The 19,081-nt window shown below is 39.0% G+C and overlaps 1 protein-coding gene across 1 annotated transcript in view; it reads right to left on the reverse strand.

The window, feature by feature from the left end:
- Positions 1-19,081, reverse strand: part of vps53 (VPS53 subunit of GARP complex) — a 234,501-nt gene that overhangs the window by 162,716 nt on the left and 52,704 nt on the right. Inside the window, exons 5-7 of the mRNA XM_060848004.1 lie at positions 13,250-13,336; positions 12,117-12,232; positions 10,076-10,195 (exon numbers count right to left, since the gene is read on the reverse strand). Of these exons, the coding sequence (XP_060703987.1) occupies positions 10,076-10,195; positions 12,117-12,232; positions 13,250-13,336 (323 nt within the window). The remainder of the gene's footprint in view (positions 1-10,075; positions 10,196-12,116; positions 12,233-13,249; positions 13,337-19,081) is intronic.

Below are 19,081 nucleotides of genomic sequence, written 5' to 3' on the forward strand. Positions count from 1 at the left end.
ATGAGCAAATACCAAAAATACTTGAGACATCCTGTTATCTTAGAAGTAAATCAGAAAACTATGAGAGAGGTTATTCCATGGAAAACTGACATCTTAGGAAGTAATTTGGAGATAACAGCGTCAACAGTAAATGATCTTCTTCCTCAAGAAACCAATAAGAGATCACACACCACTGAACCAAGTAGAAACTGACTGACGAACCAATCAGAGCTCAGGAACATGCATATGGCTGTCTCACAAAAAAAAGTTTAATAAGCACAAGCCTTCAGCAGCCAAGAAAACCCATGTAAGAGGACTACAAAAAGAGTAAGCAGCACAGCAAAAAAAAAAGCACCATAGTCAGCTTGAAGTCATGAGTCACTGTTCCAAAACAAAATGGACAATTTCCACTGCCTTTGATACGTATTGTGTTCGCACTAACAGCTTAATAAATTTGGTGAAGCTTGTGACAACATTCTTGTACCCATGTCATCCATAGCCAGGCTGAACGGAGGGCCTTAAAGCTTAGAAAGTTAAATCTAACAGATCTGTTCATCAAGGGCACAAAGTCTACTTGCTTTAGCCCTGGAGGCGATTGATTTAATAGCTATTGCTGAAAATCCAAATAGCCAGTACAGATTCTTCTGACACTACTTCAATTTATGAGATCATACTCTTTAATCACTCCCAAGTATATATTATTCTAAATAGCATGTAATGTGCTTTATGATAAATAAGGACAGTTGGTAGCAAAATGGCATTGTCATTAGACAATAATCCAGAGATCTAGGCTAATGTTCTGAAAACTGGTTCGAATTCCACCATCTATTTGAATCAAATAAGACACCTGGTATTAAAAGTGAGCCTAATGGTGACCAAGTAATCCATAATATCATTTAGGAAAAGAAAATGTATCACCCTTACCTGATCTGGCCTACATGTGACTCAAGATCCACAAAACACTGGTTGACTCTTAAATGCCCTCTGAAGTGGCCCTAGCAAGCCAATCAATTCAGGTAACAATTAGGGATGGGTGATAAATGCCGGTCCCAGCCAGCATATCCAATGAATACAAAAAAAACTATATTTCTTCTCCAACAAGAACAATAATCACGACTTTTATCTTGTAGGACCTTGCTGTGATCCAACTGGCCACTTAATTTGCGTATAGGCATCAAATAATGCAGTTACTGCACTAAATGTAAAGAAATTGGGAACATCTTAAATATATGGAAAGCGCCAATCAGGAAATTCTGGTAATTCCAGAATGTCAGATTTAAGTGCTGTGGCTGTAATACAATTAATGGTTTGTTATATAAAAGGGCAACAAATCTTAGGCATGCTTTTGAAACTTTTATAACCAGCCAGTGAAGGCTGGAATGGACTTGATCTGCCAAATGGTCTCTTTCTGCGCCATAATGTAAAGGCCTCTTCTTTTTTGATTGTGGACTAAAATAGATGGGTTTAGTTTTAAAAGATCAAAAGGAGTTAGTGCAGCAATTGCCACCCATCTAAAACAAGTTACTGGAATTCATTGTGAGCTGTGTTTACACTGTTGCCTTACCAGCAGTGGAGAAGGAGAAATTCGACATCATGTGTGCCCATGGAAAGAAAGAGATTTGACCAGGAACAGACTGCTGACTGGTTTGTGTAACTATGATCAGTGGCAGATACCAGAGGTCAGTAGTCTGGCAACAACTGATTGTTATTTATGCACGCCCACTACTCAGCTGCTCAGAAACAGAGTGCCAAGATTCGCCAAATGGGAAGCAGGGTCTTTCTCTCTCTGCAAAGTCATTTGAGCCTGGAGACAGTTAGTTGTTGTCTACCATCATTTGCTATAAGTTGTTGCCTCCAAACAATGACTGAAACTGAACAATTAGTGTGCAAATCCAAAGTATTTGACAAGGAACTGAAAAGGAAGGAAGTCTGACAACAGAAGGTCTTAGGAAGAAAAACAGACTGCATCAAAGGACTGATGCTACTGAATGGTGATCCCCTCCACCCATAACAATGTTTTTTGTTTGTCTCTAAGGAGGTCAGTCAGCTCAGTTTACCAGACAGTTGGTTTGTAATGCAGAATGACACCAATGACATGGGTTTAAATCCCATATGGCTGAGGTCACCATTCACACACACACGCACACACTTCTCTTCCTCTCTCTCCCCAATGCTGTGTGAATGTGTAGAGGCTTTAAAAGGGGTTAGAGTTTCAACTGGTAAAGTTTTATGCTCATAATTCAAATAGCTTTGCTTTTTTGTCACTAAAAAAAACTTGTTTTTGTACACTACAGTTCTTGTTAAGTACAGGAGCCTGGTTTTTTGCTCTGAAGTAGTTTTTTCTGTTAACCTGATTGAATCAGACAGGTAGATGGGGGATCTTGCAAACTTTGATTAAAACATTACATTTTGTGGCAACCCCAAGAGGAGTGGGACTTGAGAATCAGTGCATGTTCTCAAGTGGGTTGTGATAATAATAAATTGTATGAGCAACGTGTGCTCTGATGAACGAGCCAGCAGTGTAAGAGTTAAGATTTATAAACATCAGCATGGTAGCACAGATGTTTGCTTTCCGCCCTCTCCAACACTCAAGTCTGCCAGCCACATCTGAGATCTGTCTACACTAAACCACATCAATGGACATGGTACTTTGCAGTGGGAAAGGGACTGACAGGGGGTCAGATCAAATCCTTTTAACTTTTTTTTGCTGGTCGGCGGGCAGAGGGAAAAGCCTGAATTGCAAAATTACAGTCATAAAGTCCCACAGACAGCAGGCTTGTGGTATTCTCAGCAGCAGCGGTATTCTCTTCTCATGGGTTCCAGGAATAGGTGGAGGACAAATGGAAAACAAGCTCATCTTTTATAAGCTCTTTAATGGGAGATTGGTAACACTGGTTTTGGGGGGGGGGGGGGGGTTTGAATTAATTGTCTCAAGGTGACTGCATTATGAAAGCAGACAATGAGATGCAGAATTCTTCAATTTGTGAGAAATATTAGGCAAGCTCTGACAACTGGCGGTTTAAGAATCAAGCAACATTATTCAAAAACTGAAAATTGGGCTCCTCCCTACACATAATACAGTGGTTCATTGGTTAGCACTGCTGCCTCACTGCGCCAGGGACCCAGGTTCAATTCCCACCTCAGGCGACTGACTGTGTGGAGTTTGCACATTCTCCCAGTGCCTGCGTGGGTTTCCTCCGGGTGCTCCGGTTTCCTCCCACATTCCAAAGACATGCAGCTTAGGTGAATTGGCCATGCTAAATTGCCCATAGTGTTAGGTACATTAGTGAGGGGTAAATGCAGGGGAATAGGTCTGGGTGGGTTACTCTTCGGAGGGTCAGTGTGGACTTGTTGGGCCGAAGGGCTTGTTTCCATATTGTAGGAAATCTAATAACTACCAAGTTACCCAATTAGAAATATTTTTCCTGGTTTATTAATAAAGCTTCACTGTGGAATGTTACTTCATTTAGGACAACAAAGCAACAAGATAAAGGCAGAGTGGACAATTAATATTGCAATCAAGGGAAAAAGAAAAACTAGAGAGGTTAGGGTAGAAGACAAGTTTTTTTGGAAAGCAAGGAAAGAACTGGACAGAGAATTTCAGAGGGCAGAAGTGAACAAACAGCCACTAACATCTCAAAGCAAAGTAGCGCCAGTGTGCAATTTAATGCAAGAAGAGTGAGGGCCTGTCAGGAAATACAAGGCACAAAGGCAATCACTGGGATGAAATTAGGCCATGTGGAGATTTGAAAACATAAACCAAAAGGATTTGCACTTTTTCTTACATGCATTTCCAACTGACACTTTCCAAGCACTCCATTTTAAAATCAGTAAACGTTATGCCAGCTTGGTCATGCAACAAGACAGATCTGCAAAAATGGAGAGTCCAGTACATAAATCAGAATGACCCAAGTTCTACATTTATCAAAAAAAAGAGGATAAAAGATCACAGGAGGGGTGACGAGGAGGGATAGGGAGATGAGAAGAGGTGGGAAGCTAGAGGAAGTGAGGGGAAGGATGAATAAGGGGAGAGTAGAGAAGTAGCAGTAGCAGTATAGTTCCTGAGTAGGAGTCAAAATCTAAAATAGATTCTGCATAAACAGCTTTTTTTACCACTCATTTATCACACATACGCAGTCTGCACAGAGTTAAAACTCTCAACTGATGAAAGATTAAATAGTTGACCAGCATAAGTGCAGAATCACAGATTTATATTAAAAAAGAGTCAGGTATTCAGACAAAGATCTACAGCCAAGTTCAAAGGAGTATAACATAACTGTGGCAAAACTGAAAGACAAATGACTAGTTTTTTAAAAACAAGATAAATGACAACTAACATTTCAGTTACTGCCAAGATAAACACTCCAGCCCTTGATGTCTGTAAACGCCATTGCCACAATCTTGAATGTTACAGGACTGTCACTAAGAATGCCTTTGAAGTTCACTCTATGACAACATCCAGATCAATGGACAAATAAACTGTTCTTCAACAGCAAATGAGCAGAATGGCAATGTTGAACTTGTTTTTAAATTAATGAGGCAGTAAATAAGTCAAGTTGAAGCAAGACAACTTGTGTAGTTTAGTGATTGCATTGCAATTACGTTCAAGGTGTAAATGAGAACATAACATAAGAAACTATTAAAACAGATTTTCAAGGGAGCAACATGTGGGATGAATTGCTGAATGAAAAAAAAAGGTAAAAAAATGACAAGAACTAGGCAAGGAGAAGAATGTTGATAGAAAAGTTTAAAGTTTTAACCATTAGAAACAGTACACAACAAAACAGGAAAATCAACATGGTAACAAAATAGTCATAGAACATAACAGGCCCTTCAGCCCTTGATGTTACACTGACCTGTGAAACCAATCTGAAACCCATCTAACCTACACTATTCTATTCTCATCCATATGTCTATCCAATGACCATTTAAATGCCCATAAATTTGGCAAGTCTACAACTGATGCAGGCAGTGTATTCCATGCCCTTACTACGCTGAGTAAAGAAACTACCTCTGACATATGTCCTATATCTATCATCCCTCAACTTAAAGCTATGTCCTTTCGTGCTAGCTATCGCCATCTGAGGGAAAAAAGCTCTCACTGTCCAACCTATCTAATCCTCTGATTATCTTGTATGTCTCAATATCTTAGATGTCTTAATTAACATCTCAACCTTATTGTCTCTATCAAAAACAGCCTCAGTTCCCTCAGCCTTTCCTCGTAAGACCTTCCCTCTATACCAAGCAACATCATGGTCAACGTCCTCTGAAGCCTTTCCAAAGGTTCCACATACTTTCTATAAAATGTGACCATACTGTACACAATATTCCAAATGTAGCTGCACCAGAGTTTTGTACAGCTGCATCATTTAACACTTGAGTCGTCAATAAAATGCTGAAACAGACTGTTTTTCTGGGGTGGACAAAGTCAGAAGTCACATGACACCTGCTTATAGTCCAACAGGTTTATTTGAAATCACAAGTTTTCAAGAGCACTGTTCCTTCGTTAGGTGAAGTGGCTGTTCACTTGACGATGGGGCAGCACTCTGAAACCTTGTGATTTCAAATAAACATGTCAGTCTAGAACCTGGTGTCATATGACTTCTGTCCTGAAGCCTACAGAAAGGGAACAGGAGAGAGAGAACTGCATCAAACAGAAGATTGCCAAGAAATTGCTGTGAGGCACAAAGGTGGAGCAAGAACAAAACTAGACCATTTAGAAATGTAAGTTGGGAGACGGCAACTAGGAATGCGAAGTGGTGAAATTGTTAAAACATTTTACAAGTTACAAAACAATTGAGAAAAAGTGGAATATAGCACCTTATTGTATCAGAGAGAAATAACTCAAGCACTACACATTGTGCAGTACCCATTAACTAAACGCTCGCAAATGTGGCAGCTTACTTACACAGCAAGCAGCAACATGATGATTTGTGTTGGTTGTTCAGGATGGAAATGTTGTCATAGAACTGTGTTTTGGGACTTTGAAATGTCCACCTCATCAGGCAGAAAAAGCCTTGATTTAGTGTCTCATTTAAAAGACAGTACTTTCAACAATGCAGCATTGCTTTATCAATATGCTGAAATTCCAACTGCTGGTCCTAATTATCCTCAAAGGACGTTTGCCTCCCTATTGCTAATAGATTGCAACCATGCTGGTCAAACAAAAGCCAAGAGGCATAGACGTTTTTGTGCAGGGAAGTTATTGATTATACCAGGCCAGCAATTCTTTCAGCCAGTCCCAACTGCTCCCTCTTTTATACCCAGACATCATTTTGTCAATTAACATCCATTACCTGTTCCCTTTCTAAACATATTTACTCTTTCTTTTCATATTTTTATATTTGCAAACAATCCCTGAACAAAACTGCAGAAATAACGACGTTTCATATCCTATAGCTTACATTATAAAGCAACCCAAATTTTTTATATCCCCCATTCTTTCTTTAAAGATAATAACATTTGCAATTATAAAGGGATATATAATACAGGATATCCCTCTTTGACAAAACTTAATTATTTCCTTGGGCAAGCAATCCTTTTCGCAGATGAATTTGACAATTAGCAAAACAAAAAGAATCGATGAAAGTTAAGAAATTTTTTCCCAACATTTTCTTCACTCTAGCAAGGTTAATTCCCACCCTGTTCTTAGTGATACCTTTTGTCAAATGAACATTTTCCCCAAAGAGAATGATTATCCATAAAATATTCAATGGAATTTTTTTTTTAAAAATCAGGTTATCCATTGTACAGGATTTCCTTTAGAACACTGACATATAAAATGTGACCAGAATGGTAGCCTACCTGTGCGTTGCCTTTGTTCTTATCAAATTACAACTCAATTCACCTAATTTTGTTCTGAACAATTACAAGATCTCCAGCTCTTATAATCAGAGTTCCTTTCACAAGTCCATGATCTTCCCCTAGGGCAGTGGTCACATATAAACCAACTTTCAGAACACATACTGTTTATTCTGGCCTTCCACATCTTTGGCTAATACATGAATATTACCTTTTGACCTTCATCATGCACGTTATATCAATATTTGTACTTTCCCAGTCGCCTTCCTTGCTCTTCCTTTAATGGTGGCAGTCGCCACTCACTGATCTCTTTTGACACATTTACAGAATCATGGATAAGTAGCCTTATGGGTACATTAATATCAATTTGTACATCCTCATTCAGTCCCTCATCTGCCATAATTTGCTGCTCATAACTGTCTAACATTTTGTTCCCGTTCTGAAAACGTCATAATCAATTGAAAGGAATGCATCCTAACTGTCCATTTGCCATCTTGTAAAATGACTTTCTCCATTACTGTTTCTCTGTAACTGTACCGTGGCATTTCCACTCTTCCTGCTTTTCACTCCTGTAATATACAGTGTCCCAGGTTAAAATTATTTGAATGGTCTTAGACAATGCTGTAAGACTTGGCGAAATTTCTCAGAAACCTTAGCTTTAACGAACATGCTCCTCCCTGTTCTCAGGCCATTTAAATGTACAGAAAAAGTGGAGTAATTTCAATCCCTTCCAACCTGGCAGATAATCACTCAACATTGAAGCATTTTTTTGGATTGCTCCCAAAAACTAATTGATAGGGATTATAGTTCTAACTATTTGCAGCGAATTATTTTTATGGACTGCTCACACCAGGACAGGTGTTAGTTCATACCTGGATTGATCTGCTAGATTTTATGAAGGATCACATCTATTAATGCATGATATCTTTCACAAATTCCATTACTAAATGGAGTTTATATGGCTGTGCTCATTATAGCAATATTTATATTTTCTCACACACAAATTAATTTCTAATAATGTCTCCCCCATTGTCATTGAGGAATTTAGCTGTTACCATTAATTCAGTCCCTATCTCCATTATTTTATCGACAATCACTTTTTTGAGCGTCTACTCAAATGAATATAAGAACGCAAGAACTCTGAGCAGAAGCAAGCAAAGCAGCCTCTTCAGCCTACTCCACCATTTGATATGATCATGGTTGATCTCATCTTGGCCTCAACTTGACTTTCCTGCCAAGTCTCCATAAGCCCTCAACCCATTACTGATGAAAACAATCTGTCCCTCTTCCTTGAATCCTCTGTGTCCTAGCACCCACCACACTGAGGGAATGAATTCCACAGACTCATTACCCTTTGAGAGAAGTAATTTCTCCTCATCCATTTTAAATCTGCTACCCGCAGATTTATCGCAGAACCATGACGTCTCGTTCTATCTAGATTGCCCTAGAGGAAGCATCCTTCTTACATCTATTTTGTCAATACCCTTTAGGATCTCATATCAATTTGATCTCCTCTCATTCTTTTAAATTCCAGGGAGTGCAGTTTCTAAGCTGCTCAATCTTTTTGTTAAAATAAGACAAACCCTTCATCTCTGGAATCAGTCTAGTGAACCACCTATGAACTGCTATAGTATACATTAGTGGTCATTAAAGATACATTATGAAGAAAGGCAGCAAGTTCTAATGATATCTCAGGCCAATGCTTAATACCCTGCAACAAGTGGAGACAAAAATGCAATATTTTATTTATTTGGGAACAGTGATGTGCACAAGATAATTTCCTACAAAACAACCAGAAATGCATTATATGTGACAATGCCTCATCAGAAATATAATGAAGTTTTATGTATATTCATCTCCTTTTATACTTTCTCAGTACATGTTTAAAATGCATAGCTTTTGATTCTGACCCTAGCATTAAAAAGGGAATAAAAATTCTTATCGACATTGCAAGAACCCTGGTGGATGAAGGCTCCGGTTATCACTACACACATATTGCAATGCCTGAGCCAGAAGGCTAAAATATCAGTTTAAACAAGCCATGTGGGAAGCCATGCATTGATAGCACAAAAATAGGATCAGTTTCAAAGGATGTGTACGCATTATTTCAGATCCTTTTTTTCCCCACAACAATCTGTCAAATGTACATAGAACCGTGGACTTCATATATTTTATCTTGAAAACGAGAGAAAGGAGTAGGCTTCAAGCTTAGCATAGGTCAATGACCTTCAAGAGCTCTTTCTTGTTTTTAGATTCCTAGTACGTATTTCCTGGCCAAGTGTGAGAGTGGGAGGCAATGTGCTGCCAGGCCTCTCAATGCTGCTGTGAGCAGAGCCACTAGAAATTACGCAGGAGTTATCGAAGTTGACTCTCCTTCCGCTTAAGGAAGTATCTTACTCCCACCATACAGCTTCTCCTTTGCCAATAATGCTTGATGCAAAGCACTTGTTGGATCCAGAACTCAAAGGAGTCAATATGTAGGCACTCCTTCAAAGGACATTGGTTGCCTGCACATTGGACTGTGTATATGTGACACTAAAGAATATCAAAGAATAGTTTCATTCAGACCTAGTTAATTCAGGAAAAAATATCATTGATAGCTTACAAGAAATTATCGAGTCATACAGCATTCGGTCCAACCAGTCCATCCCAAACATAATCCCAAACTAAACTAGACCTAACTTGTTGAAATTGAATGTGAATAAGACGACTATCCTTATGGACCACGTCTTCTCAACTTACAAGTATACAGCCATACGTGGACGGCTGTTGTTTCAGAAGTGAGTTGACTACCACCAGCTTCTCAAGGGCACCAAGGGATGGGGAATAAATACTGGCCTTGCTCGTGATACCCATAAGTGAAGAATAAATATTTTACAAGTTATTGCACTCTATTTCACTCTTGCACAGAACAAGAGCAGAAACAACTGGTCACAGATTTTGCTGGTACTGAGTTTGCACTACTCACTCATCTGCCAAGATTTCTCTTCATTCCACGTAAAAGCTATGTAGGTAAGCAAACCTGAAATGGGACTCACCTCGATCTGCAAACAGCCAACAGCCGAGGTGCTGAACTAAATTATGCTCACGTCACTTGCAGGGGATTAATGATACACAAAGAAGTTGCCAATTTAAACCATTCACAGATACACCAATAGGTACTCAAAAACTAAAGAAACTAAAGAGTTTGGGGGAAAGGAGTTGCTAATCTTTTCAAGGAAACCCAGATCTCTTATTTCTTCAAGGAAACCACTATATATGCAATCTCAAGTTTAGCAGAAGCTTTGCTTTTTACCTTTCAGAAAGTTGACGGATCTGTGGAATACCCATATACTTGTGAAAATGTTCCAACACGTTCACCACTCCTTGCATGAGGTTAGCCACTTCTCCATATTGTCTGCGACGAGTCATGGCCCTACAGAAGTAAAATATGCTCTCAAAGCCACCAATTCTATGTTCATTTTTATTCCCAAACTATGAATACCATAAACATGATTCAACTGTTGATCCAAATGTTTGTAGCAACTTGAGAAGAGAGTGTTGGTGATTAAGATTTCACAATATTACAATGCACTCAGGCATCAGAATTTATACACTGGGTTTCATTTGATCTATTGTCAGGATTACAGTGCTTTAACAAACGTTTTCCTAGTTGTTCTAAAATTAATAATTTTTAATGAGCAAGTTTTTAGATTTTTGCTAACCAAAGATTTTAAGGGATATGAAGCAAAGGTAGGCTTACAAAGTTGGTTTGAACAACAGAATGGATTGGAGAGTATAAACAGCCTATTGCTATTCTTATACTCCAAACAAAACGTTTTTCTTGAGCAAATCATACTACATTTATGACAGAACCAAGACAAATAATAGATTTGTTGAAATAATTGTCATATAGTGTGAAACCACTGGTGACTCAGTTGCTAGCAGGCACCACTGAATCAAGATTCTGGATTCTACCCAGGAATTACTGCATAAAGATCAAGGTTGACACTCCATTGCAGTGCTGAGGGATAAGAACTGACAATCTCTCTAGTCATGCATTTTTAAAAGTTGATGATGAACAGTTTAGCTTCAAACACTACATTGTTAGCAGATAACAACTTTGATGGATACAGTTCCAGATTGCAACATAATTTAAATGACTGAGGGACCCTGATAAGTGTTTTCTGCAAACATGATGGTTCATGAGATTTTTGAATAGATGTCATCTTTAAGAAAAGAAAGGGGGGGGGGGCATAACAATGCTGTAGCTTCACGAGATATATTTTGTCCTGTCTTTTCTCAAAGACAGATTTTAAGGCAGAGATGGAGAGCTGGCTAGTGAAGGCCCATAAAGTAAAGTAAACTGCTTGGGAGGCCTTTTTTTTAAAAAAAGAAAATTGGAAACAAAAGCAGCCTGTCTGGGTGTGGCCAGCTCTCACAGACCAAGACTTCTAGGTTTTAGTTTTTTTTAGCCTTGAAATTCAGCAGCAGTTGCTGCTAAAATATCAACAGGGTTGGAAGCTGCAGTACATATGTCATGGCTGCTACTCAGTTTTCTCTCGATAGTTTTTTTTCTCTCTCTCCGCTGCTGAACTGCACGTGAGACAATCTGTTTCTGACTGCCTTTTTGTCAAGGGGTTGTATTTATGGGATGTTACTACTAAACTGTTTGAATATAGTAAAAGCTACAAGTATCTATTATTCTGTTAAATTTTCCAATGGAGGTAAGCTATTCTAAATTCTTCTTTCATTGGTTGTATTTTGACTATAGTGTTTGAAGAAATTGTGTTTTACTTAATGCCAAATAGGTTGAACATGTGAATGCATCTGAAACACAGCACTTTACATTTGCCTTTAAAATAAGAAAAGTTCGGGTCTAGGCTACCTTCTTCAAATATTTTGAGGGGGCCTCATCTGGTCCATAAGAGGGGTCAGAAATTGCATTGTAATTGGTTATGACACACATGGAAAAATTAATTATTCAATGTGCAAATGTCATAGAGTCATGCTTCATGGAAACAGATCCTTCTGTCCAACTCGTCCAACTTCGTAAAAGATTCACACAACTACCTCACAAAGGGATGGTGTCACATTCTTACTCTTGCTTGCTGAAATGAAATGGAATCTAGTTTCCATTAATTTCAATTTTCCCTCTAGTCTTAAGTCCATTTAAATTCACTATTAGTCATTTGACCTAATAACATTTTATCTCTCCCCCAACCTTGACAACCTGAGTAATTGGGATCCTTTTCAGAATGGATTACTTCTTCTATACCTGCTGACATGGCAGCATCATTAAAGTACCTCAGTACCCCAAATCATAAACGCAGCTCTGCATTCTGATAACTACTTACTCCAATGAGTCGACACCGCCTGCGAGCATATGCAGGTGATTGAGTGTGGTGATGGATGTGGTAAGGTGGCGTTTTGCATGGTCAAGTTGCTTAATATCCCGTGTGATTTCCTTAACCTAAAAGCAAAGTTTATAAACAATTTCCAGTTAAACTGTATTTTCTATAAATATACCATGTCTTTCAAGCCTATATGGGCTGAATTAGATCAAGGTTAGGCAGTGTTATCAATTGTAAGCAAAATTCTTACCACCACAAAATTCAAGACAAAAATACTCAAATACACAATTAGTAATGGAACATTCATTTAAATGTTTAAAGCAAGCTATAGAAATCTCCTCTTACAAAACTTTTGGATCCAACAAAAAAGTTTCGAATTGCTTTTGAAAGCTATGAACATTCTTTATTTTAAGGCTCAGCTTCTTGAATATTCAACCCACAGGCTTCGTTTTACTATACAGAGGAATTCTGAAGATAACCAAAACCCTTCTACCTGCACGATTTTCCACTTATCCACATATTCACGCTGACCTACGTTGGCTCCAATTATATGGTGGCTCAGTGGTTAGCCCTGCTGCCTCAACACCAGGAACCCAGCTTCAATTCCACCCTTGGGTGACCATCTGTGTGGAATTTGCACTTTCTCCCCATGTCTGTGCGAGTTTCCACCTGGTGCTCCAAAGATGTGCAGGTCAGGCGGATTGGCCATGGGAACTGCAAGATTACAGGGTTAGGATGGGATGCCCTTCAGAGCGTCGGTGTGGACCTGATGGGCCGAATGGCCAGCTTCCACACTGTAGGGATTCTATGGTCTCTTACCTTTGCCTCTATTATCTCTACCCCTTATCTTATGATCCTCTGATTTTAGCCTGCTGTATGTTCCCCTCTTATAGCATTCCTTGCAATTTGTCACCTTGATCCCATCTTCTGCAACTTCCTTCCCAAACCTTGTGATTTCTCTCCCACCTTTTACTAAAATCTTCCTCAAGCCCATTTGTCTGATCCCCATCTCAAAGATATATCACTACTTTCCTTTCGAATGCCCCTTTTCTTAAAATATGTTCATCACATTCAACACTAATGGAGCATTTAATTCTAAAACATCATCAAAACAATCATTTCAGCCCGGAACTTACCATCTGCTCAGATTTCTCTGCTTTGTCCTTAATATCTTTAATCTTGGCAAATAGCTGCTGAATGGCTTTTTGTGCTTCTTCCAAAGCCTGTATAAGAAAAATGGTAAAGGTTTAGGACAGAGGTATTGAACAGCGAGAGGCAAAAAAGAGTTGAGTCATTCAGGAATGAACATTAGTTAAATGAGCCAATGGCATTCCCTCCAACTCTGCTTCTGCACTCAAGAAGTTGGTAAAGGGGTTTGTTCAACAAAATCAAAATAATAGAAAATAGCAAACGTTCTAAATGTTTAAAATGTTGAGGCTGTGTCAAGAAACGACTGGTGCTTTCATTCCAAGTTCAAGACGAATTGATGAAAGTTCCCTTTTCCAAAATGATTGTACCTAATCAGCTGACGGTGGTAACTTATCTGCATTTTCTTTTGGCTAAGAACTAGTATTTCCATATACATGTGTACCTCAGACATTCGAACCAGCATTCTGTTTTGGTACTCTTATTAATACTGAGCACAGTTAGTATGGAATGTGACTAGCTATTAAAATTTCATGAACTATCATGTTTTATAAAAAGCACTTTTCAGGGTCCCTCAATCTTTTACAATATGATGCAACGAATTGTTATCTGCTAACAACGCAATACTTGAAACCAAATTATCTATCGCCAATTTTTAAAAAGGCTTGACTAGAGAGAAAGAACAGGAGAAAGTGAGGACTGCAGATGCTGGAGATCAGAGTTGAGAGCGTAGTGCTAGAAAAGCACAGCACGTCAGGTAGCATCTGAGGAGAAGGAGAATTGACATTTTGGGCAAAAGTCCTTCATCAGGAATGAAGGGCTCTTACCTGAAACGTCAATTCTCCTGCTCCCCAGATGCTGCCTGACCTGTTGTGCTTTTCCAGCACCACACTCTTGACTGGAGAGAAAGAATGACATGACATACAGATAACATCAGAGATTCTGGCTTACAGTCGTTCAAGTGATTATTAGATATTGATTGATGCAAGGGGTCATATTTTACAAGACAAAAAAACTTATACAAAAAACATTATGGTCAACATACATACCATAATGCTCACTTATGGTACAATCAAAGCGCTTTTTTTAAAACTGCAAAAACCATTCTCCAGAAATTCTCCAAAGAGAAAAGATTTTTTTCCTTATCCTGGAGAAAACTAATCTGGGAAGCATAATGGTGCTTTATAAACACAAAAAATACTTGTTGGAATTGTGCCTCACAGTAGAGGATTGGTGCAGTTATTGACATTAAGCTTCTAATACTGGCAAAATTAGAAAAATAATATTTTAATGTAACTAAATTACATGTACAAGTTTATCGATAAATAACCAACTCTTTCTCAGAAAAGGCTATGGTACCACAACATCTTCAGTGGCAGATGCAAATATTCAAGATTTCAAAGTTCCGGTAGTGTCAAGAAATTAGGAGGGCAATTATGTATAAACTTCTCTTAGAAAATAACTTTGTGATTTCAAGCAGCTTAATCTAGGAACTACAGCAGAAGAGGTGAAGAGGTAAGAAATGGAAACATGCAATCTCAATCCAATAAAGGGTCGCAAATTTATAACAATCATAGGATCCCAGTGTGGAAACAGGCCCTTCAGCCCAACAAGTCCACACCGACCCTCCGAAGAGGAACCAGCCTGACTCATTCTCCTATTACTCTACATTTACTCCAGACTCATGAACCTAGCCTACACATCCCTGAACACCATGGGCAATTTATTATGTCCAATTCACCTAACCTGCACATTTTTAGACCTTGGGAGGAAACTGGAGCACCCAAAGGAAACCCACGCAGACACAGGGAAAATGTGCAAACTCTACACAGTCACACAAGGCAGGAATCGAACACACATCTCTAGCCAACCACTGAGTCACCCAAATTCTACATCTCTGATAAGATCTCCAATGCCACAATTCAAGTGGAGTTTGAGAGACCATCTTGGTTAGCAATCCCCTCTAACTTGGGCAAATACTCAACACAAATCCAAAAGGTATCGAACTAACTAACTAACTAACTACATTTAAGGACGTCTAATAAAAAAACAGAAATTAAATATTTCTGTTAAGTTTGTGATACATTTGTACACCAAAAGCAATCTCAAAAATTGGCTTTGTTAATGAAATTCAGCACCGAAAAGGTTAAAGTAATCCCCTAAATTTCCAATATCCTCTTTACCAGGCTGCAATTGAATTTTAAAAATCCCTTTGGCTTGGTTTCGAATTTCTGTTATTAATTAGCTGCAATAATCGTTATTTGATGTAATTTACATTTAACTGCAGCGGTCTAAATACTGACAGTCCAGCTTCCGATATTGTCTGAATCCAGAAAGATCACTGTGCAAAGTCATTTCTAAAATAACTGAAACTGAAAGGGCGATCGGTGAAAAACGGATGCTGTTCCTTTCCAGTCTAAACAAGGTCAACCGCTACTTCAGAATTCAGACTTCCACTGGTTTTCCCAGTTTGGAAATAAAAATGTCTTCCTTTTTCTGTTGCTCATTCATGTAACCCAATCCCAAATGAATCAGAAATACGTTACAAAGCTGCTCTTTACTGCAAAGACACAAAACCCATCCGTTAGCATAGTCAGCGTGGGGGGTGTTCTTAAACTTCTAAAAAAAAACAAAATACCAACCTAATCCTCCTACAAAAGCACACAAACTTTATATGAGAGGATCCAGTTATTATATCCAAGTATTTTTATATTCCAATGCTTTTTGCATCTGAGTGGACCTGCCCATGGAAACATCTTGACGAAATTAACTCCTTTCCAATGAAACAGAAAGTCAATTATTATAGGATCTCAACTATACCCAAAGTGCACACTTTGAACAGTGACCAGGAATGTCAGCGGCTAAGGCCAGCTGGCTGTGGAATTCAGCACATTCACAAGACCTCAAACCAGATGGCTGTCACTCAAACAAGTGGGGCTGTTGTGTCTTGAAATGTTAAATCACTACAATATTAGACGTGAAATGTTTACTGAAGAACGCCAGAGAAAATGGAAGCTTGAGACCTGAATCCATTTCACAAAACTTTGACATAAGATGTGGCGAACTGGCTGATATGAATCCAAATTTTTGTCTGTTGATTGTGATTACACTTAAAACAGTCATCCATTCAATGTCTTATGGACGTAAAGATGATTCTGTGTAAAATAAATGCCTAAACTGTCTCATCTGCGACATCGGACAATAATTTTTCAAAAGAATATGCATGACCCCAAATGTTTCAAGAAAAGGCATAGGGAAAAAAAAAAGGTACATATCGGAAAGATGTTGTAAAACTTGAAAGGATTCAGAAAAGATTTACAAGGATGCTGTCAGGGTTGGAGATTCTGAGCTATGGGGAGAGGCTGATTAGGCTGGGGCTGTTTTCCCTGGAGTGTCGAAGGAAGAGGGGTGACCTCACGGAGGTTTATAAAATCACGAGGGGTGTTGGTAGGATAAAGAGACAAGGTCTTTTCCCTGGGGTGGATTAGGGCAACAGGTTTAGACAGTGAATTTGGATCAGCTCAGGCTTGGAGGGCCAAAGGGCCTGTTCCTTGGCTGTAAATTTTCTTTGTTCTTTGAGTGGGGGAGTCCAGAACTACAGGGCATAGGTTCAGAGTGAAAGGAGAAAGATATAAGAGACCCCTAAGGGCCACTTTTTCATGCAGAAGGTGGCACATGTATGGAATGAGCTGCCAGAGGAAGCGGTGGAGGCTGGTACAATTGCAATATTTAAAAGGCATCTGGACAGGTATATGAAGCGGAAGGGTATGGAAGGACGTGGGCCAGGTGCTGGCAAGTGGGACTAGATTAGGTTGGGATATCTGGTCAGCATGGACGAGTTGGACTAAAGGGTCTGTTTCCATGCTGGACATCTATGACTCTACTTCTAACAAAGCAGCTCAAAAAGATTTAATGTATTTCTTTTCACTGTCGGGGAGAGCATACTGAAATCTTGTCCTTTTGAACTCCAACCAAACAAAAGAAGTGACATGCATTGCACTGTCACATAATAATGATAAATAAGAAACAGAGTAATTAAATGCATGCATTAGACTTTACAAATTAATGTATAGAGCTGCATAGAATGTACAGGGTAAAACCATAAACATTAGAGGCTATTTGGCCCAACTAATCAATATCATCTAATACATCAACACCACTTTGAATACTCTTCCTGAAGTCTTCTAAAGGATGACTATTACTTCACTCAAAAAAAAGGAACATTAACTATTCAAAGCAGCAGCAAGATCTAGGTGTGGCCATGGTCATGTAGGATGTTCAAGCAAACAGTTTAGGCCAAGTATAGGGGTGTTTTAAACTAATCCATGGACAATGGTATGCTTTGCAAGACCAAACTGATGGTATGGCAGAACACCTGTCATTCTTATCACATGGCTGCAGTGACAAAAGCAAGTATCTTGTGGAGTTAGTTCAAATTAGTCACAAATTGTGTTTAATAATTACTTAATCGGATTTTTCTGTCAACTTCCAGGTGGATTCGACATGCTGGTTGGTTCAAATAGTAGGATGTTCAGTCTTCAAAGAAATTGGGTTACACCAGGTAACTTCTGTATATTAATAATGTGGCCTTTACATAGTTTTCCAGTCAGTGCTAAATTAGTCGAGGAGAAAGTGAGGTCTGCAGATGCTGGAGATAGAGCTGAAAATGTGTTGCTGGAAAAGCGCAGCAGGTCAGGCAGCATCCAAGGAACAGGAGATTCGACATTTCGGGCATAAGCCCTTCTCCAGGAATTATTCCTGAAGAAGGGCTTATGCCCGAAACGTCGAATCTCCTGTTCCTTGGATGATGCCTGACCTGCTGCGCTTTTCCAGCAACACATTTTCAGTGCTAAATTATTCACTAGTTTCAGTATGTGACAAACCAGTATAGCATGACTACTCTATAAACATGCATTCTATTAATGCTACTGTTCCTTTTCTGTTCCAAAAAGTCAGTTAGAAGCTAAAACTTCAGCGAGATATGGACTTGTTTTCTTAAATGAAGTCATGGGATAAAACCAACATCCGAAACCAAAGTAAAGGTAGTACATAGCTCACTTTGTCACATGACAAATTTCCCAATCCAGTTCGGTCAGTGAAAACACAGAATTAGTATCAACTAAGAGAATGGCCTGAATCACTCATACCAAACTACTGAGAGCAAACAGAAACACTCCAAAAACACAGATTACTTCAAAAACTAATCAGAAGTAAAGGTTATCTATGATTACAATATGAATCTTGATCAAATAAGTCAATTGGCTGAAAAATGGCTGATGAAGTTCACTCTGGATAAATCAGAGGTACTGCATTTTGGTACAACCAGAAAGGGTAGGGCTTATACAACTAAGTGTTAGGGCCTTGTGTAGTGTGGTAGAACCGAGGAACCTAGGGATGCAGTTACACACTTTAAAATTTGCGTCACACATAGATAGAGTGGTTAAAAAGACGTTTGGCACACTTGCCTTCATTGCTCAGTCCTTCTGAGATTGGATTTGGGACATTTTATTGAGGTTGTACAGGGCAGATAAGTTCTTGGTTGCCAGGGGATTGAAGGTTACAGGGAGAAAGCAGGAAAAAAGGGGCTGAAAAACCTACCAGTTATGACTGAATGGCAGAGCAGACTCGATGGGCTGAATGACCAAATTTCTGTTCCTATGTCTTATGGACATTGGTGAGGCCTCTTCTAGAATACTGTGTCCAGTTCTGGTCACCCAGTTATCGGAAGGATATTATCAAGCCTGAGGGGGTTCAGAAGAGATTTACCAGGATGTTGCTGGCTATGGAAGGCTTGAGTTGGAAAGAAAGGCTGGAACTTTTTT

The sequence above is a fragment of the Hemiscyllium ocellatum genome, chromosome 31 (assembly GCF_020745735.1).
Source record: "Hemiscyllium ocellatum isolate sHemOce1 chromosome 31, sHemOce1.pat.X.cur, whole genome shotgun sequence".
NCBI classification, from domain to species: Eukaryota; Metazoa; Chordata; class Chondrichthyes; order Orectolobiformes; family Hemiscylliidae; genus Hemiscyllium; species Hemiscyllium ocellatum.